Source organism: Chenopodium album, chromosome 24, assembly GCF_948465745.1.
Source record: "Chenopodium album chromosome 24, dcCheAlbu1.1, whole genome shotgun sequence".
NCBI lineage: Eukaryota > Viridiplantae > Streptophyta > Magnoliopsida > Caryophyllales > Amaranthaceae > Chenopodium > Chenopodium album.
The window spans coordinates 37,311,628-37,337,490 of NC_137857.1; the positions used below are offsets into that span (position 1 = coordinate 37,311,628).

Below are 25,863 nucleotides of genomic sequence, written 5' to 3' on the forward strand. Positions count from 1 at the left end.
GATTTTAAACTAAATTCGCTTTGATCAAATTAAAATTATATATAACTGACATAAATAAAAAAAAATTAAAAAAATACTATTTTGTAAGTTCTTACAATTTTAGCCTGCCGTATACAAGATACATAGATATCTTAGGTTGAAGTGATGGAGTAGTGGCATTGCTCCCACCTCTTATCCATGAGGTCTAGGGATCAATCGTTGTAGGACTTATTTGAGGGATTTTCCTTAACTCCTCCCTCAAATGAGCCCCTTTTTCTTACCAAAAAAATACATAGATATGCCACTATGATTTCATCGAAACTTATCTGAACTACGTATATCGGTTTATCGATCCTAAATTCCAAAGAGATAAGGATGAAGCTCATCACTTTGTAAATTGGTTCTTATTTTATTTTATTTATTATTATTATTTTTTTTTACAAAAGTTCTTATTTTATTTAAGGAGGATTGCAGAATGAAGTAATGAATGCTAAACCTTTACATACACGTTATTTCATCCCTTATGACACCTTGACTAATCTATCTATTCTGCCCTTTGCAGCTTCCTTTCAAAAAAAAAAAACAATCCCTTATGACACCCTGAGTCCCTGACTGCTGGTATAGTGCTATGTTATACGTAATACGTGTTTCATTGGCCACACTTCCTTCTTGCACTTTACCCAATCCAGAATATTATTGGACGAGCTTCATTGTTTTTAATTTGTCAACCAATCTTTCAATATACCTTTTTTTTTTTGAGGACATCTTTCAATATACCTTGCTACTTCTGTTGATAAGCTTTGATTTGGTAAAATCATATACTAGTACTGTAATTCACCGACCTAATTTTCACTCATCTAATTTTATCCGAAAATAATTTGCATGAACCGTTCATATTAGAACATAGTAACGTACTTCTTATCAACGCAACCTTTGTCAAAACTTATCTTAGTTGTACAGTAACTTATATTAAATTATTTTCCCTAAAATAAGTGAACATTAATCATAACACTAAGAGCTAGCGAGCCACAACATTACACACTACAATATATATATATATATATATATATATATATATATATATATATATATATATATAAACTATACTAGACAATATTTATTTAAAATATATATATATATATATATATATTTTTTGAAACCTAGTATATAGTTTATATGTATAATTTTTATTTTACATTTGATTATCATTAAGTACAAATTATTAAAAAAAAAAAATAACAATATTGTGAATACATAAATTGAAGCAAATCTAAATCTAACATCAAATGTCAATTAGGAAGGAAAAAAAAAAAAAAAAAGCGGCAAAAAGATGTCACATATACACAGTGCCACGCAGACACCACAACTTGGCTTGATAAGAGGACATGTGTCCACCCATGAACACGTAATCACCTTCTAAAATACGTACATATCATTATTTGTACCCATCAACTGCCTCAACATTTTAATTATCTACTTCAACAACAATTTCTTACAGTTAATTTACTTACATAGTTTAAACACTTTACAAAAACAAAACATACATACTCCATTACTCTAACCACATATATTCTTTCCGGGAGAAAAATGGCGGATTTTAAGTGGTCAAAAGTGGTGGTAAAAGTAGTACTACTAGTGGTGGTGGCGGCGGCGACGGTGGTGATAGTCGAAAGCAACTCCAGCGTAGCATACGGAGGAAAAACCGCGGCGGTGGATAAGATGGAAGGGAATCCAAAAGCAGCAAAAGATGGTATGGATCAAGCCGAGGATGAGGTCTCTGAAGAGGCTGCACCTTGGACCGAATGGGCTAAGGAGAAAATTCAAAAGGGCCTTGGTTTAAAGAGTGATGATCATGTTGATGCTGCCAAAACCGATGAAGATAATATCGATCAAGTTGTAACGGGTACAATACTTGAATTTTCGATTTGATTTATATTGTTTTGTCTTGTGAAAATATAATACTACCTTTGTTTTATATAATTTGCAACGATTAATACTTTTTTTCTCTACTTTATGTCAAATCGTTGCAAATTATGGAGGTACTACACAGTGGTAGAAATTAAAAAGAAATATTAACTTGTATGAGATTGCTTTGTAATTTATAATAAACTGCGTGTAGTATAAGTTACCAATACCATGAGTCCATGACATCAAGTCTGCTTTTATTACAGTAATTTATTTTGTGGGAAATCTTACTTTCTTTAGAGTATCATATACAAGTCGTAGTATATATTATGTCTCAATTAGTTATTGTAAGGCCGCCTTACCTAAGACTTAACCGGCATTAATGCCGATCCAGTTATTTAACATGTCCAAATTTGACAATCTGTTTTTGTTGTTTTTGAACTTTATATATCGTATTAACTATAGATTATAATATTTGATCATGCTAGAATTTGTAAGTTTGTATTTTGGACAGGAAATTGACGAAGGCTAGGTTTAATCTTGATGTGAATAATTTATTAATGTTTCCATGGATAGTAGTGATTTTTATTTGCTGGAAATGTTATTTGTAACGATTTTTGTACAGTATGTGATCTACAATAATAATTAGCATGATGCAAAAACCATGTAGCATATATATTGATGTATGTCTTTTGGGCGCGCAGATACTGGAGAACATATGTCCGACGCTGCCGGAGATTTAAAATCGAAGGCATGTGAAACTGCCAAGGAAGCCTCCGGCGAAACAAAGGAGAAGTGCAAACAAGCAAAGGAGAAGACATATGAAGCTGCAAATGAAGCAGCCAATAAGGCCTCAAATGTCAAAGATGCTACTCTTGAGAAGTCTAAAGAAGCGAGGGATAAAGGATATGAACGCGCTAATGAGGCCGCTAACAAGGCTTCATCGGTCAAGGACTCCGCCACTGATAAAGCCAAGGAAGTGGGAAACAAGGTCCGAGACAATGCTGAAGAGGCGGCAAAGAAGACTAGTGAAAAAACTCGACAAGCAAAGGACAAGGCATATGAGACTGCTAATGAGGCAGGGAAGAAGGCTTCGAATGTGAAAGATGCTACACTTGAGAAGTCTAAAGAAGCGGGGGATAAGGGATATGAACAAGCTAATGAGGCCGCGAACAAGGCCTCATCAGTCAAGGACTCCGCCACTGATAAGGCTAAAGAAGTGGGAAATAAAGTTGGAGACAATGTTAATGAGGCCGCGAACAAGGCCTCATCGTACAAGGACTCCGCCACTGATAAGGCCAAAGAGGCCTCGAATAAGGCGAGTGAAGCAACTAGACAAGCAAAGGACAAAGCATATGAAACTGCTAGTGATGCTGCTAAGAAGGCCTCAAATGTCAAAGATGCTACACTTGAGAAATCTAAAGAAGCTGCTAACAAGGCATCATCGTACAAGGACTCTGCCACAGAGAAGGCCCGAAAAGCAGGGGAAAGTGTTAGAGACAACGCCGAAGAGGTGTCAAAGAAGGCAAGTGAAACAACTCGGCAAGCCAAGGAGAAAGCCTATGAAACAGTTAGTGAGGCGGCTAATAAGGCCGCTTCAATGAAAGATGCAACCATTGAGAAGGCTCAAGATGTGAAGGAAAAAATCCAAGAAAATGTAGAATATGCTTCAAAGAAAGTTAAAAGCAAGGCTCAACGAGAAGCAGAAGTAGCCGCGCAAAAGGCTAAGGAGGCCAAGGATAATGTAGCCCAAAAGGTTGATCAAGCAAAGGAAAAATTGTCCCAAACAGACCAAGAGGCCGAGGAGACGGCACATAAATGGGGGACTAAGATACCCGAGGAGGCGAAGTTCAAGGAGGCCGAGGCGGAAGGAAATCTAAAATGGGCTAAGGAGAAGGCCAAGGAAGGGTATGGTAGTGCCAAAAAGAAAGCTTCAGGCCGTGGTGAGGAGCTTTGATTGATTAGCGTTTAATTTGATGCTTGTGTTATAGTAGTCTTTCTATTTAGTAATAGTGATGGTTTTTTTTGGAGATCTTTGATCCTCTTTAACAAAATATAAATGGTATTTTATATTGAAATTGTTATGAAATATATAGAAATTAGAGGATTATGAGAAGGAGGTAATAAGAGAAGTATTACTTCTTTTATGTATTACTCTTGGTAATATTTTGTGTGTCATACAAGTGAAATTACATGGCTATTTATAGTAGTAAAAACCACTATTACATTGTGGGCTATAACCTTAGAGGGTGGCAATTAGGGTTGGCTACTACATTAAATGTAATGAAGAAATTGGAGTGTGGACATTCACACCTTGACTAAATTAATTAACTCTTAACACTCCCCCTTGAATGTCCATACAGAATAGGGTATATGTTGCCTCGTTAAAACCTTGCTAGGTAAAACCCTTTAGGATAAAAGCCATAGCTAAGGGAAAAGAGTACAACAATATATTACTATATGCTTTAGTGTACTGCCTCATTAAAAACCTTGTCAGGAAAAACCCATTGGGATAAAAACCTGATCGAAGGGAAAAAGAGTGCAGTGCATATAATGCTCCCCCTGATTTTAACATAGTTTATGAAGACGACGCATCCCAATCTTGTGGACCAACCGCTCAACACTCTTCGAAGGTAGGGACTTTGTAAACAAGTCTGCAAGATTATCAGATGATTGGATCTGTTGGACATTTATCTTCCCTTCCTTCTGCAAATCGTGTGTAAAGAACAGTTTTGGGGATATATGTTTAGTCCTATCACCTTTAATATATCCTTCAGTTACTTGTGCGATACATGCAGTATTATCTTCATAAATGATGGTTGGACTTTCAGTTACTTCTTTCATCCCACATTCTTCTTGGATATTGCCGATCATTGACCTTAGCCATACACACTCACGTCCTGCTTCATAAAGGGCAATCAACTCAGCATGATTTGATGATGTCGCAGTTAAGGTTTGCTTTGTTGATTTCCAAGAAATTGCAGTTCCACCATAGGTGAACAGATATCCAGTTTGTGACTTGGCGTTTTGTGGGTCTGATAGATATCCAGCATCTGCATATCCGATGAGGGTGGCATCTTGCCTTGATTGATAAAACAAACCAAGATCTTTTGTTCCTCGTAGATATCGTAGTAAGTGTCTTACTCCTTTCCAGTGTCTCTTCGTTGGTGCGTTGCTAAACCTGGCTAACAAATTCACAGAAAAAGCTATGTCTGGTCTAGTATTGTTAGCTAGATACATTAGAGCCCCAATTGCACTTAGATATGGTACTTCAGGACCAAGGACATCCTCGTTTTCCTCTCGAGGTCTAAATGGATCATATTTCATAGTCAAAGACCGAACAATCATTGGGGTGTTTGTTGGGGTCGCTTTGTCCATGAAAAAAACGTTTTAACACTCTTTCGGTGTAGTTAGACTGATGGACGAAAATACCATTATTTAAGTGCTCAATTTGCAATCCAAGGCAAAATTTAGTTTGTCCAAGGTCTTTCATCTCAAATTCTTTCATCAAGTATTTTGCAGTTCTTTCAAGTTCATTTGGGGTTCCAATGATATTCAAGTCATCAACATAAACTGCAACAATTGCAAACCCTGATTGTGATCTCTTAATGAAAACACAAGGACTGATTTGATTATTCTTGAACCCTTCTTTCATAAGGTATTCACTAAGACGATTATACCACATCCTCCCAGACTGTTTCAATCCATAAAGTGACCTTTTTAATTTTATGGAAAGTAAATGTCTAGGCTTGTGGTTTTCTGGTAATTTTAGTCCATCTGGGACTTTCATATAAATATCTGTATCGAGTGACCCATATAAATATGCGGTTACTACATCCATTAATCGCATCTTTAGTCCTTCTGAGACTGTCAAGCTTACCAGAAATCTTAACGTAGTTGCATCAACTACGGGAGAATATGTCTCCTCATAATCAATCCCTGGAATTTGAGAAAAACCTTGGGCTACAAGTCTTGCCTTGTATCTTACAATTTCATTTTTCTCATTTCGTTTTCTCACAAATACCCACTTGTATCCAACTGGCTTTACACCTTCTGGTGTTAGGGTTATTTTTCCAAACACTTCTCGTTTTTCGAGTGACTTTAACTCTGTCTGCATTGCCTCTTTCCATTTTGGCCAATCATGCCTGCAACGACATTCTTCCACTGTTCTTGGTTCACTATCATTTTCGTCAGATGCCATTTCAATTGCAATGGAATATGCAAATATTTCATTTACGATAACATCATTTCTATTCCAATAATTCCTGGTAGAAACAAAATTTATTGAAGTTTCATTGTTATCGATGTTATGGTCATCTTGTTCATCCCCTTTCGGATTATCATCTTTTTCTCTATTCTTATCTGTACTTTGTCTTTCTTGACCTTCTGTAAGGGGAATATTGTCGATCTCATCAGGTCTTTTTAATTTTCTTGGTTTAGAGTCTTTTGAACCAAGTAGTCTTCCACGCTTTCGGCGTGCTAGAGATTCATTTTCAATGATCTTATCACCAGAAGGAATTTCAATTCGTGCAGGGGCATTTTCAGCTGGTATATGTGATTTTGTCACTTTCTTTGCATCTATAAATGCATCAGGCAGCTGATTTGCAATGCTTTGTAAATGAACAATTTTCTGAACTTCTTGTTCACACATATTTGTTCGTGGATCAAACATTGACAATTGTGTTGCATTCCAAATGATTTCTATTTCTTTCTTTCGTGGGTCCACTTTCTCTCCCCCTAAGGCTGGGAATACTGTCTCATTGAAATGACAGTCGGCAAATCTGGCCGTAAATAAATCACCGGTCATTGGTTCAAGATATTTAATTATGGAGGGTGATTCAAACCCAACATAAATTCCCAGCCTTCTTTGTGGACCCATCTTTGTTCGTTGGGGTGGAGCAATAGGAACATACACCGCACAACCAAAAATTTTTAGATGTGAGACATTAGGTTCTCGACCAAAAACTAATTGTAGTGGTGAGAACTTATGATAAGCAGTTGGTCTCAACCTAATTAGAGTTGCCGCATATATTATGGCATGACCCCAAGCAGATGAAGGCAATTTTGATCTCATCAATAATGGCCTTGCAATCAATTGTAGTCTCTTAATTAATGACTCAGCAAGTCCATTTTGTGTATGAACATGAGCTACTGGATGTTCTACAACAATTCCAATCGACATACAATAATCATTAAATGTTTGGGATGTAAATTCCCCAGCATTGTCAAGCCTTATTCTTTTTATTGTATGGTCTGGAAATTGTGCTCTTAGTTTAATAATTTGAGCAAGGAGTTTTGCAAAAGCAACATTTCTACTGGATAAGAGACTTACATGTGACCATCGAGTTGAGGCATCAATTAATACCATAAAATATCGGAATGGTCCACATGCAGGATTAATTGGTCCACAAATGTCTCCTTGAATCCTCTCTAAAAATGTTGGAGATTCAGTAGCAATTTTGTTCATAGATGGTCTTATTATTAATTTGCCAAGTGAACATGCAGAGCATGTTAATTCATCTGATCGAGGGATTTTAACATTCCTAATTGAATGTCCTACTGAATTTGCTATAATCTTGTGCATCATTCCTGTACCAGGATGACCCAAACGATCATGCCATAAATTTAGCAGATTCTTATTATCTAACTTCTGGTTAGATATCGAATTTATTTCAACTGGTCGTATATCTATATGATATAACCCTGAAGAATATGCTGGCAATTTCTCATACACATGTTTCTTGCCATGTTTTTCTGCCGTGAGGCATAAATATTCCTTTTGATCCACTATCATTGTTTCTAAATGAAAACCATTTTGACGCACATCTTTAAAACTTATAAGATTTCTTCGAGATTTACTCGAATATAAAGCGTCAATAATGATTAATTTTGTTCCATTTGGGAGTATTATGCAAGCTTTTCCAGAACCTTCTATTAGCTTGGCTGACCCAGAAATGGTATTAACATTTGCTTGAAATAATTTTAACTTTAAAAAATATTTTCTATCCTTCAGAATAGTGTGTGTTGTTCCACTGTCCAAAAGGCATTGAAATTTGGAACCAACTTCGGGCAGATCCATATCTTCATAAAATAATAAGTATAAGATTAGTTTAAGATAATTTAACTGGACTTACTTTATTAATGATGAAAAATTAAGAGTACATAACTTGAACATGAAAAAAAAAAACATACAAGAAAAGTACATAATGAAAACATAATACATATCATAGTAATTGATGAATTATCTAAACATGATTATTCTCTCCAAAGATATATTCACCACCAGCTTCACCATTGTCTATGTGGAAATCAGACACATCAAGGCTAATTCCAGGGACATTTTCTTCATTAACATAATTTGTTTCGGCATGTTTTTCTTTCCCTTTAATGGAAGCCTGGTATAGTTCTACCAGATGTTTGGCCGTACGACAAGTACGTCCCCAATGTCCAGTCATGCCACATCTATAACATGTGTCTTTTCCTTTTGTGGTGGCTTGATTTTTGTTTCCTTGTTGATGCCCCCTTTGAGTGTTGTTTCTAGGGGGAAATTGGCCTCTACCACGGCCATAACCACGTCCACGGCCACGTCCGCGGAAATTTCCACGACCTCTGCCACGATTATTATATTTTCCACGTCCACCTCTATGAGCAACATTTGTCTCGGGTGGATTTGAGCTTTCTACAGCATTTGTTTCATTGAATGCTTGAGACCCAGTTGGTCTTAGGTTGTGATTCTTCAACAGAAGATCATTATTCTTTTCAGCAACCAATAATGTAGAAATAAGCTCAGAATATTTTGCAAAGCCTCTTTCACGGTATTGCTGTTGCAATACAATGTTGTTAGCATGGAATGTAGAGAGTGTTTTCTCTATCATTTGCACTTCAGTGACTGGTTGATCACAATATCTCAATATTGATACGATTTTATATAGTGATGAATTATAATCACTGACAGATTTAAAGTCCTGAAATCTCAGGTTTGTCCACTCAAATTGTGCTGAAGGAAGGAGTACCCTTTTATGGTGGTCATATCTTCCTTTCAGGCTATCCCATAGTTCTCTGGGATTTTCCACCATTAAATACTCAGTTTTCAAACTGTTATGTAAATGATGCCTTAAGAGAACTATAGCTTTTGCTTTCTCTTGATCAGTTGGAACTTTAACTTGAGCAGGGGCATCTTTTTCGTTTCCTGGGATGGTAATTTCTTTGATTGTATGTTCCAATCCCTGAGCCTTCAAATTCATTTGGGCATCAACTGTCCATTCAAGATAATTATGTCCAGACAAGTCTAATACGTCAAATTGTCTTTTCATCAAGTCTCCCATTTTAACTACAATCAAATAGGTAATTATTATTAAGCCAATTAAGCAAGTGATAATTAAAGTAATCAATTTGTAATCATAATAATAATCCATTTAAAACATATTTGCTTCTCCCCCTTGGGTTATTATTATGATGTACATAAAGTTAAGCTAAAATTAAACATGATAATTACGTTAGTAACGACAACAACAATAATAACAATAACAATGATAATAATAACAATAACAATAAATACTACTACTATTACTACATCACCGACAACGACAACAACAACAATAATAATAATAATAATAATAATAATAATAATAATAATATTAATGACATACATTAATGATAAGACAAAAGAAACATTTATTATAACAAAATGCACTTATAATCTACCTAGAAGACAAAAAAACTTGAAGTACTACGGAGATTACATGCATGAATTCCCTTTGTCGAAAAACCGAGCGCTACTTATGTAAAATGATGAAAATCATCATTGCCATTAATAAAACTACTAGGGCCATAATTAAAACTAAATATAGTTTTAATTTCCTTAAATCTTCTTCAAAGGTAAAGGGGTGTGGTGGTTGTCGGTTGTCGACGGGGAACATGGTGTGTGACCGGTGTAGATGGAGGAAGAAAAAGAGGAGATAATTTGGGTAAAGTTTAAGGGGGGGATAAGGTTTGTATGGTGAAATAAGGGGGTGTAATCCGCCTTTTATAGGGGGGTAAATTATCCGTTTCAGCTTTACACTACTGTAAAAATATCATACAATGTTCTAGTAGACTGGTAAAATAATCGTAATCAAACTATTAATATTTACAAACGTAAATAAGTATCACACTGGGATGCAAGCCGTAGTGGTCCGAGAACCCTAATCTATTCGTGAGGTCAAGGGTTCGAAAACTGAAAGAAACATAAAAGTGTGTAATCTAAAAATTAAATAAATATAAAGGCTGCATCATTTTTTTTCATTTTAGTAATTATGCACAAGTAAGTAAGTATAAACATGATTTGTGTGACCATGAAATTTACTCTATTAACATGCATACAACAAATATTTCCACATGCAAAAGTAATTATATATTACTTTCTATAACCATGCATGAGAGTTACCAAACTAAGTATCATAAATAAGGTATGTATTGATATCCTCATTTTTAATCAACATGGCTAATTATGTGGAGTAATTTTGTGGAGAAATATATTGTGAGTTTCTGGTATAGAGGATCCCATATGGGCAACTATAGAGCATACTCCTCAAAATATATTTTGTGAAAGAAATTGAATCTTTGTAAAAATTGGATAATCGGTATAAGTATACCTGATTGAAGATGGTGCTGATAACGTGTTATGAAATATATAGAAATTAGAGGATTATGAGAAGGAGGTAATAAGAGAAGTATTACTTCTTTTATGTATTACTCTTGGTAATATTTTGTGTGTCATACAAGTGAAATTACATGGCTATTTATAGTAGTAAAAACCACTATTACATTGTGGGCTATAACCTTAGAGGGTGGCAATTAGGGTTGGCTACTACATTAAATGTAATGAAGAAATTGGAGTGTGGACATTCACACCTTGACTAAATTAATTAACTCTTAACAGAAATTGTTTTTCCCTTAATTGTTATGATATGTAAAGGTTTATGCAGCAATTTGGTAAATTAATTTGATAAAAGTTGATATAGATTTCATCATTGTCATGGACTCATGGTAGTCGTTAACTAAATGCAATATAAAGTGTTAATGATTTGGTGTACGCTGTACGGTGGTTCTAGTGAAGTATTCAACTATATATCATATATGGTATTTTTTTCTTGTGCTATTTAAAAATTTATCATGTACTCTATATTTTGTTTTGGAGACTAGTACTATACATAATATTACATGTTTGATGAAATTGTTGTACTACGTAGATTTTTTTCAGGTTTACACAGATTCAATATATACATGGGGTCACATATTGCAATATTAAAATGTCGAATATACAGATATGATAACTAGTAATTACTACTCGGTACGTGTATTTTAAGGTATATAGAGAATAAGGACAATGATTTCGATCTCGGACATTATATTTGACCAGAAAAAAAAAAAATTTATCCAAAATAATATTTGTAACAAAATAACACCATTATTTATTTGGATAAATTATTGTTGAATTAACACCATTATTTATAATTTATTTGGAGGTAAACTTTAATTATGATCATGCATGGCACATACTTTAACCTAGTAACAAATAAATTGAAAAATAGGGAGAATCTAACATATTTAAAATTATAAAATATACATATACAGGTGTAAAAAGATATCCTTCCTTAACCATCATGTCGCATCTCTCTAAAATTGTAATCATGGTAAATCATGCATTGGATTAAGAGGTCCTTTCACAAGGTAATTTCTGTGCTAATCAGGGTAACTAAGTTCTAGTCTGGTTCTCTTTAAAGACATTTCTGAATCTAATTTTCAACTTCCTCTTACGGACGGAGCTGCATAAGAAGTAGATGGGATCAGGGAGGGATGATTATTTACAAAATGAATCTCTATAAAATATTCACTTTTCATGTTTTTTAACAATGCATTGTTATTGATTGCTATGGTAGTCGGTGGATGGTGGTGACCCACTATCCAGAAAAATATGGATCTGTCACTGCTCACACTTGTCAAATAAATAACAGTTACCTCATTTTATTGCCATCAACTTACTTTTGATAAGGAGAATCAGGAAATAATTTATAAGAGAAACATGAAGAATCATTATAAATATAAGTTTTTAGCTTAGCAATTTTATCGGTTTCACATTTGTACCAGATAGCACGTAACAACTTCATTTTACAACTATCAAATTATTTATTACAAAAATATTCGAGGCAGAAAAAAAGAAAATGGAATAGAAGGGGAGATCATTGCAAGTAAATAATTTCTTAAGTTTTAAAAATTTAAGGAAAAAACATAATCTAATTATCGGTCTTAATTTTGGAAATAGTGACAAAGCCCTAACTATTTGCAATCTCTATTTGTTTTTTTTTTAATGCAAATTTGCGATCTTTATATGTAGAAAATTGTTAACCAAACACGGATTGTTATTAGGAGGCTATATATCTTATCTTAGCTTGCTCAAGCAAACTATGTACATCTTTCACCCAAAAAAAAAAAAAAAAAAAAAGAAAGGGCAAACTATGTACACTCAACTTCTAAACCCCATTAGGAATCATTTAGGCCTTGTTCGTCATCATCTTTAGTTTTATTATAGCTATAATCAAATTTCATTTTAGGTTTTCAAAATTGTTGTATTTTTTGTCTCTATTTAGCTATTGAGAAAATATCAAGCTTGTCACTCACACTACCTAGTTTTACTTTAACCATAAATATATTATACGAACACTTCCACCGACTCTTCTTCTTCATGCTTAATTTTCCCATAGATCTTATTGTAAGTTTGTAACCATATATAAAATTATACGAATACCTCCATAAAGATCATTTGTAACTCATGTGAAAAAAAAAAGATTCTAAATCCACTACAGGGCTACCTAAACTAAAAACTATTAATAATATGAACAACAATCTATGAGACTATATATGGCTAAATCCTATAGAAAGATGCAACCAATAATCTAAAACGAAAGAAAAGGTTTCGCATCGAAAATAACCAGAGGAGGTCAACATTTTTATGGGAGTTGAGTTGGTTGATTGGGCTGGTAGGCTGAGAGAAAGACAATGAAATAGAGACAATTTTAATTTTTGTTAATTTTTTCGCTTTGATTTAGTTAAACAATGAGCAACTTGTTTTCAAAAATGATTTTAATTAGTTACTTATGTGAAAGAGTGAGCTTTTATCCTTTAAATCAAAAGATTTTAATAATACAGGGAAGCGAACGAATCATCTTCATATATATTGTCTTACGAATCACAGAGTTTGATAATAAGATCTAACCTAATTTTGCTAGATACAACTATAACAACTCAGTAACTTAAAAGTGATATTAATATCACACCCAGTTAAGCATGAATGTAAAGTGCACGCGTGATCATAATCTAGCGCAAAATCTATAACACGATATTTACGCTTTTGGTGCAGCGAACTAACCTAAAACGTAACGCTCATGGAGTCATGGCACCAAAAACTAGTGGTAGAAAGAAATCACCCCTTAGCCTAGCAAAAGCACATATGAACACACAAAGTACAATTATCACTATATATTTATACGACTCAATTACCCTAAAATTCATTACATCTAAAAAAATTGAAAATTGTAATACCCCTCAACCACAGGTTTTTGGAGTTCCAAAATTGACCTCCATTCGATTAAACTAGGGTTTTTCTCTCTCCACTTTCTCTCTCATACAAATTTTTGTTCTCCTCTTTTTCTCGCCGAAGATTCCATCATACTATCATCATCAACAAAAATTACAATAGAAAGAGAAAAATTATCAAAAACCCTAATATTAATCTTCATATGACGGACTAAATCTATCGAATTTGATCCATCTGAGTTGGTTGACGCTAGCGTTTTTGATCATTGTTCTTTCTTACAGATCAGATCTGCTTAAAATTTGGCCAGATTATTCACTTACAAACCCTAATTTCAATTTTTTTTTTTAACGATTTTTCAATTTTAATTTTTTTTTTTCTGGAATTTGATAGATCTGTTTGTTTACATGTTGAATTTTGAATCTGTCGGAAGAAGACGGCGAAGAAGACGAAGAAATTTGAAAAATCAGAAACCCTAATTCATTCCAGATCGAATTCGAACCCAGAAAAATTTGAAGTCAGAGAATAATTCCCCTTAATTTTTTCTTTTACAATTTGATTTTTCTTTTAATTTTCTTAAAAAAATAACCAAAAAAAAAAAAAAATTGAATCAAAAACAATGATCAAAACGGTAGTATACCAAGGTGATAATCTACTGGGTGAAGTAGAGATTTATTTTGAAAACAACAATAATATAGAATTATTGATGAAGGGGTTGAGGATTAGTGATTATTCACAAGCAAGTGAGAGATGTCCACCACTTGCTGTTCTTCATACTATTACAAAATCATCAGGTGGTGTTTCTTTCAAAATGATGGAGAAGTTGCACTATTTTCAACAACATCAACAACAGGATTCCCAGATTTTTGCATTGCATTCTACCTGTCTCAGAGGTAACAAGGTAAAACCCCTAATCCATCCAACAACAACAAAACCAAACTACTACTACAAGAACTTATGATTCGAATCGATTGATTACCGCGAAATTGAACCGAACACGATTGAATTCGGATTATTAATGATAATAATAAATGGACTTGTGGGATATATAAATTGGAATTTGGAATGTAGGAATTTTATTTTTGGTTGGGTTGGCTGTCCATTTTGATTAAAATTAGATTGCCATTTTATCTGAACAACTGTACTAATTTGGATTATGATGGATATTTTGATTTGACTCTGGATTCAATACATTTGGACTTGCGTTTAGTTTTTTGGTTCATGTTAAAGAAAAGAATTAAAATAATTTGTAATTGGGTTAAAAAAGATTGAACCTTTGAAATAACTGGAGAAATGGAAGGGCAGCTCGTGTTCTTTGATAATGTTTATGAGGATAATGATAAGGAGAAAAACAAAAACCTAATTTGTGGGTTCAATTCTTTTAAAGTCAAGTGAAGTGGACTGGAATGGTGTAGAGATTTGTGGTTTGCGTTAGATGAACTGTAATATTATGGATTAGGCACCGTATACATGTGTATATTGATTACTTGTAGTATTAATTGTTGTGAATTTTTGTTGCAGACTGCTGTTGTGCCCTTTGGTGATCAGGAGATCCATTTGGTGGCAATGCGTACTAGAAGAGCGGATGGTGTATCAGCTGCTTGTTTCTGGGGTTTCTGTGTCATGCCAGGGTTATATGAATCTTGTCTTGGGATGTTAAATCTTAGATGTCTTGGTATTGTATTTGATCTTGATGAGACACTGATCGTTGCAAATACACTGCGGTCTTTCGAAGATAGAATTGAGGCCTTGCAAAGGAAAATGAGTGTAGAAGTTGACCCGCAACGGTTGGCAGGCATGATGGCAGAAGTGAAGCGCTACCAAGAAGACAAGGCAATACTTAAGCAATATGCTGAAACTGATCAGGTGGTGGACAATGGGAAAGTCTACAAAATTCAAGCAGAAGTTATTCCAGCTCTTTCTGACAACCATCAAACTGTTGTTCGCCCACTTATTCGGTTACAGGATAAAAACATCGTCCTTACTCGAATAAATCCTCAGGTATGTTGCCAGTTTGATAACATGATTTATGCTGAACGGGCCAATATTACTGCTTTGAATTTTTTTCCCTTTTAATTTAATGTCATATTAAATTATCTCTGTCTGATCAAGTGTTGACAAGTCAATGTGTTTGCTTTACTTGTGAGTGTGTTGACATTGACATGTGAATAGGTGATGCTAATTTTTAGGTCAATAATTTTTTTGGTGTGTAGATAATTGAGTTTCTATGCTTAAGTTGTTTTGTTTCTGTTTCGGCAAATGCTTATTTGATGCATGTGTCCAGATTCGTGATACAAGTGTTCTTGTAAGATTAAGACCTGCATGGGAGGATCTACGCAGCTATCTAACTGCCAGAGGTCGAAAACGTTTTGAGGTTTATGTTTGTACAATGGCTGAAAGAGATTATGCTTTAGAAATGTGGAGGCTTCTCGATCCTGAATCAAATTTGATAGGCGGGAGGGAACTTTTGGATCGCATTGTTTGCGTCAAGTCTGGTAAGAGCTAAAAAAACATGGTTTGTTAAATTTGCCAATTTTCTTCCTCATTAAGAAGAGGGTGCACACTTTTTTTCCCTTTTTTTTTTGTTGAATTTTAATGTTCATTTTCTATGTTTCATTTATTTAATAGGATTAAAGAAGTCGCTGTTTAATGTTTTCCATGGTGGAATTTGTCATCCCAAAATGGCTTTGGTGATTGATGATCGTCTAAAGGTGTGGGACGAGAAAGATCAGCCTCGAGTGCATGTTGTTCCTGCATTTGCTCCTTATTATGCACCCCAAGCTGAGGTATGTATATCAAAGTTGTGGTAGAGCCATTAATTGGTTATTAACCTACTTTGTTCACATTCTAGCATTTTAACAATATGTGTCTTATTATGTTAGGCAAGTGATGCCATCCCAGTTCTCTGTGTGGCTAGAAATGTAGCTTGCAATGTTCGAGGTGGTTTTTTCAAGTAAGTCATTCCATCTGTATACCAATAGTATTAATTATAACAAGGATGTGTTCTTGTGAGGACATTACATGATTTTGATATTTATCTATCTTGTTACTTATTAAGTAAAAGAAATCCTTTGATCATTGTTTAGAGCCCTGGACTGAGTAGGGCTTTTGATTTTTGCATTGTTTTATGTTATATCTTCTTCTAAAAACTTATGCTTACATGTGAGTCTCACTACAGAGAATTTGACGAGGGTCTCTTACAAAGGTTATCTGAGGTTTCTTTTGAAGATGATCCCAAAGATTTACCTTCCCCACCTGACGTGAGCAATTATATGGTATCAGAGGTATTTTTGCTACCTTTTCCATTAATTTTATATATTTTGGCTCCTGGAAGATGTCTCCTGTTGATATTGGTTATTTGTTGCTTTGCTTCTGTATATGGGCAACAGTAGTTGCAGTTATATGTCAGCTGCTTGTTTTCCTGCTTGGCATGTTGTTAACATCGTGACCTGCAGGATGATGGCTCTGGTTCCAATGGAAATAAAGAACCAATTTGTTTTGACGGGATGGCAGATGCAGAGGTTGAAAGAAGGCTTAAGGTAATTTATCTCTCCTTGAGGGACAACTATGGGGATGTGGCAGCTTCTTTTCTTCTTTTTTTTCTGGGTTCAGTTAGGAATTCGAGACTTTGTCCATTATAATTTTAATCTTCTATGTTATTCTTCTTATCGAGATGAAAATATATTTGGCTTTTCTCATCCTTCAGGAAGCAGTTTTATCTTCAGCCCTGTCACTTCCAAGTGCAACTTCTTCGGTGAATCTTAATCTTGATCATAGGCTCGCATCTTCTATCCCGTTCACTGTTGCTCCTGCTTCCATGACAATTCCACAATCTGCACCCCAAGCATCCATTGCACCTTATGGTAACCTATATTCACAAGCAGGTCCATTAGCTAGACCTTTAGGTAATATTGGTCCTAAGGACCTGGGGCTGCATAATTCTCCTGCTCGAGAAGAAGGTGAAGTACCTGAATCTGAGCTAGATCCTGATACAAGGAGACGACTGCTCATATTGCAGCATGGCCAAGATATGAGACCAAACGAGTCTCCATTCCCAGTAAGAACTCCTGCTCAAGCTCCTGTTGCAGCTCCAGGTTCTGTTCCCGCGACTGTTCCAGTCCCTGGTTCAGTGCCTGTTGCAGGTCCCAGCCCAGCTCCAGTCTCAGTCTCAGTTCCAGGTCCAGGTCCAGGTCCTGTTCCTATGTCTGGCCCTGTTCCAGGTCCTGTTCAACGGGCACAATCACGTGGGAACTGGTTTCAAGTCGAGGATCACATGAACATGAGTCCTTTGGGCCGACCACCAGCTAAAGAGTTTTCTATACCTCCTGATGCTGTACATGTTGAGAAGCAGCGGCCACCTCCCCCTTCTTTTCCAAGAAAAGGGGGGAGTCCAGGTTGGCCTGATCGTTCTTTTCCTGATAGACAAAGACTGCCGAGAGAGGTAAGTTTTAGCTTTTTGACTTGGACCTAAAATCTAGGTGTGTGTACTAAGGTGTATAAAACTTGCTTTTAAGCATTCTACCGTTCCTTTTTTTGTTTCCTTCTGAGTTTCTCTTCTGCAGGCTCCTCGCAGAGATGACAGGTTGAGGCCAAACTTTTCAGTGCCTAGCAATCAGTCATTTCGAGGTAATTATTGACTTGAATTACATATCTTCATTTAATTGTGGGGTAGTTGCATATTGGTTTGTGACCGGTGCTTGCTCTGTTCCTACTTGTGTGAATTGCCTGTTTCTTCATTTGCATATATTTCGTGGAAGTATATTTGTGAGCAACTAAATCTATCCAATCTTCTTTTCGAAGCGTTGTCATGTGCATGCTTTGGATGGCTGTTTTAATTTGTAATAGCACTCATTAGAGTTGGTGGTTGCTTTGGGAAGATAGTATATTATTGCTCATATCTAAAGGCTAAACTGATTATTTATTGAATAGAGTTATATTTCTTGGTTGTTGATAAGATATGCTACGGATGAGTTTATAATCGAATAATTTCTTGGATTCCTCAGAAAAAATAAGTCAACATAATCATAGTAATATAGAAATGAGTTTACTTTCTGGTTGTCACTTTACTTGCCTGTGTAGTATGGAGTAGTCCATTTCTGTCCTGCTTTGTTAAGAGTAGAAATGTATTTCTCTAATGTACTATTGTGGGAAGCTTTATAATTTACAATTCAGGATTCCTCCATGGCCTGGATAACTTGTCTCTTTCTAATTTCCAAAACTAGTGGCTGATCATGTTGATTAAAGTGAAAGTGTTTAACTTATTGGCTTGGCGCACCTTTTTCTTTACTTAAGAAAATCCTTACAGTCTGTTCTAATGGTGTTTGTGAGGGAGAGAAAAACATTCTGCCTTTTTTTTTTCCTTCCCGATTTGTTTAACTCCTCTACAGCTTCTTTATGCTCCCTTCTTATTATTAAGCTAGTGTTCTGAGTCTTTTGGCTTGATAGCATTGCATATCATAAAAACAGGACTTGTTTGAACTTTTGGTCATAACGTCATATAGGCTGGTTTTGGGTCGAAGTTGCATATTGGACAAGAGTGCTAAATCAGCAATAAGTCTTGCTGGCATTATTTTGTTAATGACACGATCAAGTTACATTCTACTTGCATGTATGGACTTCTGTTTATTGGAGCCATTTGGAATTTTGGATTCTGGATCTATGTCATTCTTTTTTTTATTTATGGCAAATGTTAATGAGCGCCTCCGGGGCGCTTGTTAAGGAGAATAAAAAATAAATTTTATTAGCAATAAATGAGAATTTTTACTATTAATTATATATGTCTACTTTTATTTTCCCTTAAAATTAATTGCAGCCTACATTAAATGCTTCCTACCCATATTACACGATTTCGCTTCCCCCAAAAACTTCACCCCTTTACTGTAAAATTTTTGAGTAAAAAATCTACCCTCCTTCACCCTCTCCATTGATTCTTCTCCAACCTTTTTCCTTGTGAATTGATTCTTCATAAACCATACCCAAATCTTCTTCATACCCAAAATTTATTGTCTCTCACCCATCAATCAACAAGCCACTGCAGAAATTGTTGTCAAATTTTGTCCTGTGGAAATAGCATCCAAAAACATCATGTTGTCATCACAGCTTTCCCGAAAGGGTTGATTCTTCCCCTTTTTTACTTTCGTTTTCTATAGGGTTTTCATTTTATAATCGACGGCGAAGCCATTGATGATTTACCGCTGTCCCAATAATGATTCTTCCATGTAAAAGGGCTAGGAAATGCTGAGTGGTTGTAATAGTGCGAATTCAAAGGAGGGGCTTTTTTCTTGTCTATGACATGGTTGTGTGGTGGTGGTTGGGCCTATGGAGGGGGTGACTGTTGACTGGTGGTAGCTTTTGGGTGATTGTTGACTGGTGGTAGCTTCTGCCTTCTGGGCAGAGGCGGCTACACTGTTTGGGGGTGGGTAACTTGGGTACTACTACTATTATATTGGTATATAGAGAGGGAAAGAAATATGAAGTAAATACTAGCATGGTTTTTTTTTTAAAAAGCAAGCGAATTAAATATTCTGCTACTTTGGAAATTATAAAGAATCTTTTCTTTTAATTAAGTTAGATATCTAATATTAAGGATATGGGAAATCCATACTAAATATAAATCAAATCCAGCGCCCCGGGTAAGTTCATTAGCGGGGTCATTTTTTTTTTTTTTGTATACATGCCATTGATATTCCTCCCTCCGTTTCGAAAGAACGACTGTTTTAGCCTAAATCTAGTCCCAAAATGATCATCCCATTTGAAAATAATCTCCAGTTTGCAACAATACTTGTGCAAAGTTAGTTTCCCCATGTAAATTTTGTTTTTCCATATACTTTTATTACTTTCTCTCTACTTTTTTGCAAACCCCATGTGAATTTCACTTGCCAATGTACTTTTACTACTATCTTTTTTTATTTTCTTAATATCCGCAAAATCAACCCAAAAGGGTCGTTCTTTCGGGGACGGAGGGAGTATTATCTAGTAAATGATGATTTTTCTTCTTATTCATTATTGTTGCTGTTCCCTTTTGAAGGTGATGAAATCTCTTTGAGCCGATCAGCTTCAAGCAACAAAGATTTTGAAGTCGAATCTGAAAAAAGCAATACATTGTCAGAGAGCCCTTCAGCTGCTTTACATGACATTGCAATGAGGTTGGGAACCAAGGTAATCACACTCGTGTTAATAAAAGAGGTTGAGGAGGACTCAAATAATTTATTAATCTCACTTGTTTCTGCCTTAATGTTGACTTACATGAATATTGCAGGTTGAGTTTAAACCAGGGTTGGTTGCTACCTCAGAGTTGAAGTTCTCTATGGAGGTTGTCTACCTGTCTTGAATCTTACTATGCTAGAATTGATAATTTTTTGTAACTTTCTGTTGCACCTGTTTTTTCTCAACCAACTTAAAAATATGTGTCATTCTGATGCTCTTTGGTTTATAATTAAGAGTACACTGTTGCCTGACCTGCCAGACCATGCTAATATGGTCATGTATTGGAATGTTAGAATTGCTACTATTACTTGGCACTGGTAGCTTTGGGAGGTAATTTTTAGTGGTGTATATTGGTTTGTGAATTCTGTATGTAATCTTTGTAATTCAATTTCATTTAACATAAAGCTTCTCATTTATGTTCTTGTTTATTATTTGGCTGTATCTGATATTCAGAGAAAACTACCTAATTAAACTAGGCTCTCTTATTACAGTTACTTATAACTGTCTGCGTTTTCGACATCATTGCTTATATGGTATATTAAATTTTTCTGATGGTGTTGATTTGTCTGAATTCCGGTGTTCTCTCAATTTAATGGATTGTCTGTTCATGTTTTTAACCTGATGAATCTTGCTATAACTAACTTGTTACTTTGTAGGCTTATTTTGTTGGAGAGAAAATTGGTGAAGGAACTGGTATAACCAGAAGGCAAGCCCAACAACGTTGTTCAGAAGCTGCTTTGATGAATTTGGCTGGTAAGGTTACCTGAAAAAGATTTCCATCTTTTTTTGTATTATATGACATTTTCTTCTCTGCCTCTGTATAAATTCCTTAATATGTGAGGCTTACATATCAACGAATTTGGCTTTACTGCTACAATAACATATCCGGTATGCAGATGCTGTCCCAAAATACTATTAGGGGATCCTCAAATACTTTCCCTTTTTTTTTCCCAGTGCTAAAGCCTATCTACTCGCCACGCTATCAAGGAAGCTCCTAATTTTATTATACTCGTATAAAATTCCTATTTGTATACTAAATTACAATCCGTCTTTTACCCCTTTAAGCATGCCTCAGTTTTTTTCCATTTCATTGTTAGAATTGTGAGATTAGATGTTTTCCTTGTTGCCTTTGATTAACCTTGTGTTGTGGGCTATAGCTTTAGAAGCCATTTCTGATTTCACATTGAATATTGTCCAGTAGATTAGTATGCCCTTCTGCATCACTTATATCTTTGGATGACTCGTATCTTCTGGCCGATATTGTACTTGGTTATTTTGTGATTACAAAAATGTTGTCTTTTCTACTGACCCTCTTTATCTCATTGTGGAATAAAGTAAAGGGGGTTTCGGTATATCAAAAGCCAAAGAATGAGGAATCCTTCTGCTTTTATTATAAAATACTCAATTCTAAATTACACTACCTTTTTTTTTATAATTTTTTTTTTATTTATTTACTTTTTTTTTTGGTCCTGCCTTCAAACGATTGTTCTGCTAAATTGCAGATACTTGTACATATTTGATTTATATGTAATCTGATTTATTGGTGATTCTGAGCATTTGATACTTGGTGATTGCAGATAGGTATTTGACCCATATAAAGTCTGATGCTAGCACACCACAAAGTGATACAAGTAGGGGTCAGAGTCCAAGTGAGACGGGGTTTGTTAGTGATGCAAATTCAAGAAAAGAAGAGACAGTACCTTCATCGGAGCTCACCAGACTGGATGACTCTATTGTAGATGGCTCCAAGGACCTCGTGGACTCAGTTCCTGCTCTTAAAGAACTGGTAAGTGGTAATATTTGTCTATTGTCAAAATTTGCCTTCTCTTTTAATTTAATCTATATGATTGAATTATTGGTTGTCATTTCCAGTGCATGAGAGAGGGTCTTGATGTGGATTTTAAAGGTCAGTCTCCGACTTCAACTAATCAAGTCAACAGAGATGAAATACACATGGAGGTACTAAATCTAGCATGAGGTTACTTGTGATCCTGTTTTGTTTTATTCCATCTGTCCAGACTAAATTTCTCATAATTATTTGAGTACTTACAAAGTTTGTCACCTTGACTAAACATGTGTGTGAAAGGGGGCCTGTGAATAGTCTGACTATGCAGTCATGGGGGGTTGGGACACTGAAGATCATTAATAGAGTATGGACATGAAATTACTTGTATCTGGGCCCAATAAAATGGAGATCTCTTTGATGTGACAGTGTAACAAGGTTCTAATGATTTAATCTTGGTTTCACTTATTGATTGTGTCACTCTGGACCTCTGGTCTAAATTGTTATGTAGGTGGAAGTAAATGGACAAGTTCTGGGCAAGGGCACAGGATCGACATTGGATGAGGCGAAGATCCAGGTATTAGCTCTTTCTGTTTAGTCTTTTGCAATCCTCCAATATCTTAAGAGACACTAACTCATGCATTTCCCACAAAGAGATAGATTGAATGAACTAGAATTGTGTGGCCCTCTATATCAAGGAGATTATGTAATCTTTTTCTGCCTTTTATCAGGCTGCTGAGATGGCTCTTGCAACTCTTAAATCCATGCTGGGTCAAAATACTAAGCGTCCAAGTTCTCCGCGGTTAGTACTCTTAGACATTTCTGTATAATTAGTGTAGCCTTGTTTGCCGAAATCTTATCAGTAGAAAAATTATGGATATTGTAGATGGCCAAGGAAAGGCAGGCAGGGTGATTAGATTTGAAATCAAAATTGAATTAACATAATCTCAAGATGGAGTATAGAGCAGGGTAGTAAAACTTGAGTTTATGAGCTCTTGATGTATGAGTTTTAAACACAATATTCCATGCCTCGGCATTGAGAAAGGGAAGGTTGTCTTAGCTGCTTAGATTTTAGTTGGCTCTGATTGTACCTCATAAGTTGTGAGCCTGTGATTTTTGCTTGAATTGACTTGCTAGAAGAGTTTTTCACACTGTTTGATCATATGAATTACAGGTTGTTGCAATCGATGTCCAGTAAACGCCTAAAACCAGAGTTCTCTCTAGTTTTAGAACATATGCCATCTTCAAGATATCCAAGGAATGCATCACCTGTGCCTTGAAACCAAGAACATACAATGCTCTATTTTGTGATTACATAGTGTGGCCATGTACAGTAATGCCACACCTGGCACCAGCATTGGGTGCTGGACCTTGGACCCTCTTCATTTCCCCCAAGAACCCAAATTTTCCAATCGGCCTTCTTTGGATACATAAATTTTCTTGACATACAGTACTCTAGTAATTGTGTTGAGTTTGATGTCGAGTGTATGCTTAGAATCCAAATTAAACCATGATTCCTACTTATCCCATTTTGATCAAAATTAAACCATGATTCCTACTTATCCAATTTTGATCAAAATTAAACCATGATTCCTACTTATCCAATTTTGAGATTATTCAATGGTCGTATGGAAAAAAATGCTGAAGTCTCTTCATCAGTCTATTCAGTGTATAATCTCTTGGAGAGTTGGATATGATCTTTTGAGATGTCTCTTCACCCCAGGGTTTTGGAGGGGTATATACTTGACTAGTAGAACGCATGATGTACAGTTGAGAGACTTGTTGCTGTCGAAGATTGGTTAACAAGCATTCCTCTTGACGATTTTGGTCAAGGTGGCTCTTTGCTTGCAGGACGGGGAAGATACATATTTTTGGCTTACATATACATCTGACAATGGCAAACTTGGCCTGGCTGAATTTTGTTAGAAGCCAATACATTGACCAATTTCATTCTGATGTATCATAATATGCCTTGTATGATATTCATAGCATTATTATAGCTTAGTTGCACAATAGGATCATCATATTCTGCAAACAAAACCTAGGAAAAATAGTCATTAGATGCTGCATTTTTTGTGCAAGATTTGGAAGGTCGAGCCGACTTATAAAGTCATTACATATGCCCATTTCTTTCGGGCAAGTAATGAAATTATTTGCCTTTTGGATTTATATACATGCTTGATTCTGGAAAGTCTAATAGAAAATGCTCAACAAATATGTTCGAGTAACGCAAGTTGAGCATCATTATGATTTTATGAACTACAATTGTATCATTTTTATTAGTTTGATCACTTTATTGTTTGGCAGGTCTACTAAAATGGAACAAATAACAAGGTTATTGCAACATATGAGTAGTCAATTTGAAGGATGAACTACAGTGTACTGTATACATATCTGATCATGAGGCAATAAATAATTGACCGAAACCTAGTAGAATTGATCAAGTATAACACAAATTTAGTAAAATTAAATACGAAAGTAATTCTTTTATGATCCAAAAATTCTTAAATTTCACAGTTCTACCCCTTAAATTTTGCACGATTTACAATGTGCATCTTCATCGGTTAATTCATTAAAATATATCAAATAAAATCATAAAAAAAGTTCAAACTTTTGAAAATATATATTGTAAATTTGTAATGACATTATTTAGAAACTTATTGCAAATCAAGTTTTGTTAGAGTAAAAATGTTTTGGGGAAAGAGTTCTCATACTCACTAACTCTAAATAACCATGGGGTATCCTACCAAGTAACTAGGTGAGCTACTGAATTTTCAGCCCTCTTGAAATGAGAAACAATAAAACATTTAATAACAAAACAAGCAACTCCTTAAATAAGAGCAACTTACCATAAAAGAACCATAAACTCCCCTTCATTATTTGAGTTTTGTTCGCTTCGTTTAAGAATTGGAAGTTTGGAATATATAAAGGTTTATTTCCACCATCCTAATAGCAGTATTATCATTCAATCTCCATACATTTGTAAGGGTACGCACTTCATTGCTTCAACATTGAACGGTTTAACGATGAAAAGTTTCCCTACCAGCGCCAATATCAATTGATTCATCGAACTAGTCTCGACCTCCTCATTTGTCTCTAATCCCTCCACACAACAATATCTCATCTTATATTAATTGGAGGTTCTCCCGTTGCTTGATTAACTTCTCAATCATAACAGAAGAAAAATCGAATGAGAAGCAGTCCGATTGAAACTGAGGTGAAATAAGCACATAACGACGAACCCTATACCAAGGACAACAAACCCTAGGCTTAGGACAAAACTGGCTAGACCTTGTCAATTTAACCTAAAAAAGATAACACTTTTTAATAACCCATAAAATACAATTTAAATTTATGTTACATTTTCAACATCAAATTATGCCAATATGTATTTATTAGATATACAATTATTTGTAAA

The 25,863-nt window shown here is 35.1% G+C and overlaps 2 protein-coding genes across 2 annotated transcripts; both read left to right on the top strand.

The window, feature by feature from the left end:
• Positions 1–1,566: 1,566 nt before the first annotated feature.
• LOC145611029 (uncharacterized) lies at positions 1,567–3,841 on the top strand. The gene is made up of 4 exons (XM_081666267.1): positions 1,567–1,882; positions 2,589–2,875; positions 2,942–3,127; positions 3,299–3,841. The coding sequence occupies exons 1-4, from the start codon at positions 1,567–1,569 to the stop codon at positions 3,839–3,841; spliced, it is 1,332 nt and encodes a 443-aa protein (XP_081522393.1).
• A 9,614-nt stretch (positions 3,842–13,455) lies between these two features.
• LOC145610323 (RNA polymerase II C-terminal domain phosphatase-like 1) lies at positions 13,456–24,614 on the top strand. Its single transcript, XM_081665651.1, has 17 exons — positions 13,456–14,357; positions 14,978–15,457; positions 15,741–15,951; positions 16,085–16,242; positions 16,339–16,409; positions 16,635–16,740; positions 16,912–16,995; positions 17,163–17,897; positions 18,019–18,082; positions 20,484–20,614; positions 20,715–20,768; positions 21,319–21,415; positions 22,240–22,448; positions 22,535–22,621; positions 22,957–23,022; positions 23,177–23,247; positions 23,620–24,614. The coding sequence occupies exons 1-17, from the start codon at positions 14,076–14,078 to the stop codon at positions 23,723–23,725; spliced, it is 3,012 nt and encodes a 1,003-aa protein (XP_081521777.1). The 5' UTR covers positions 13,456–14,075; the 3' UTR covers positions 23,726–24,614.
• Positions 24,615–25,863: the final 1,249 nt, after the last annotated feature.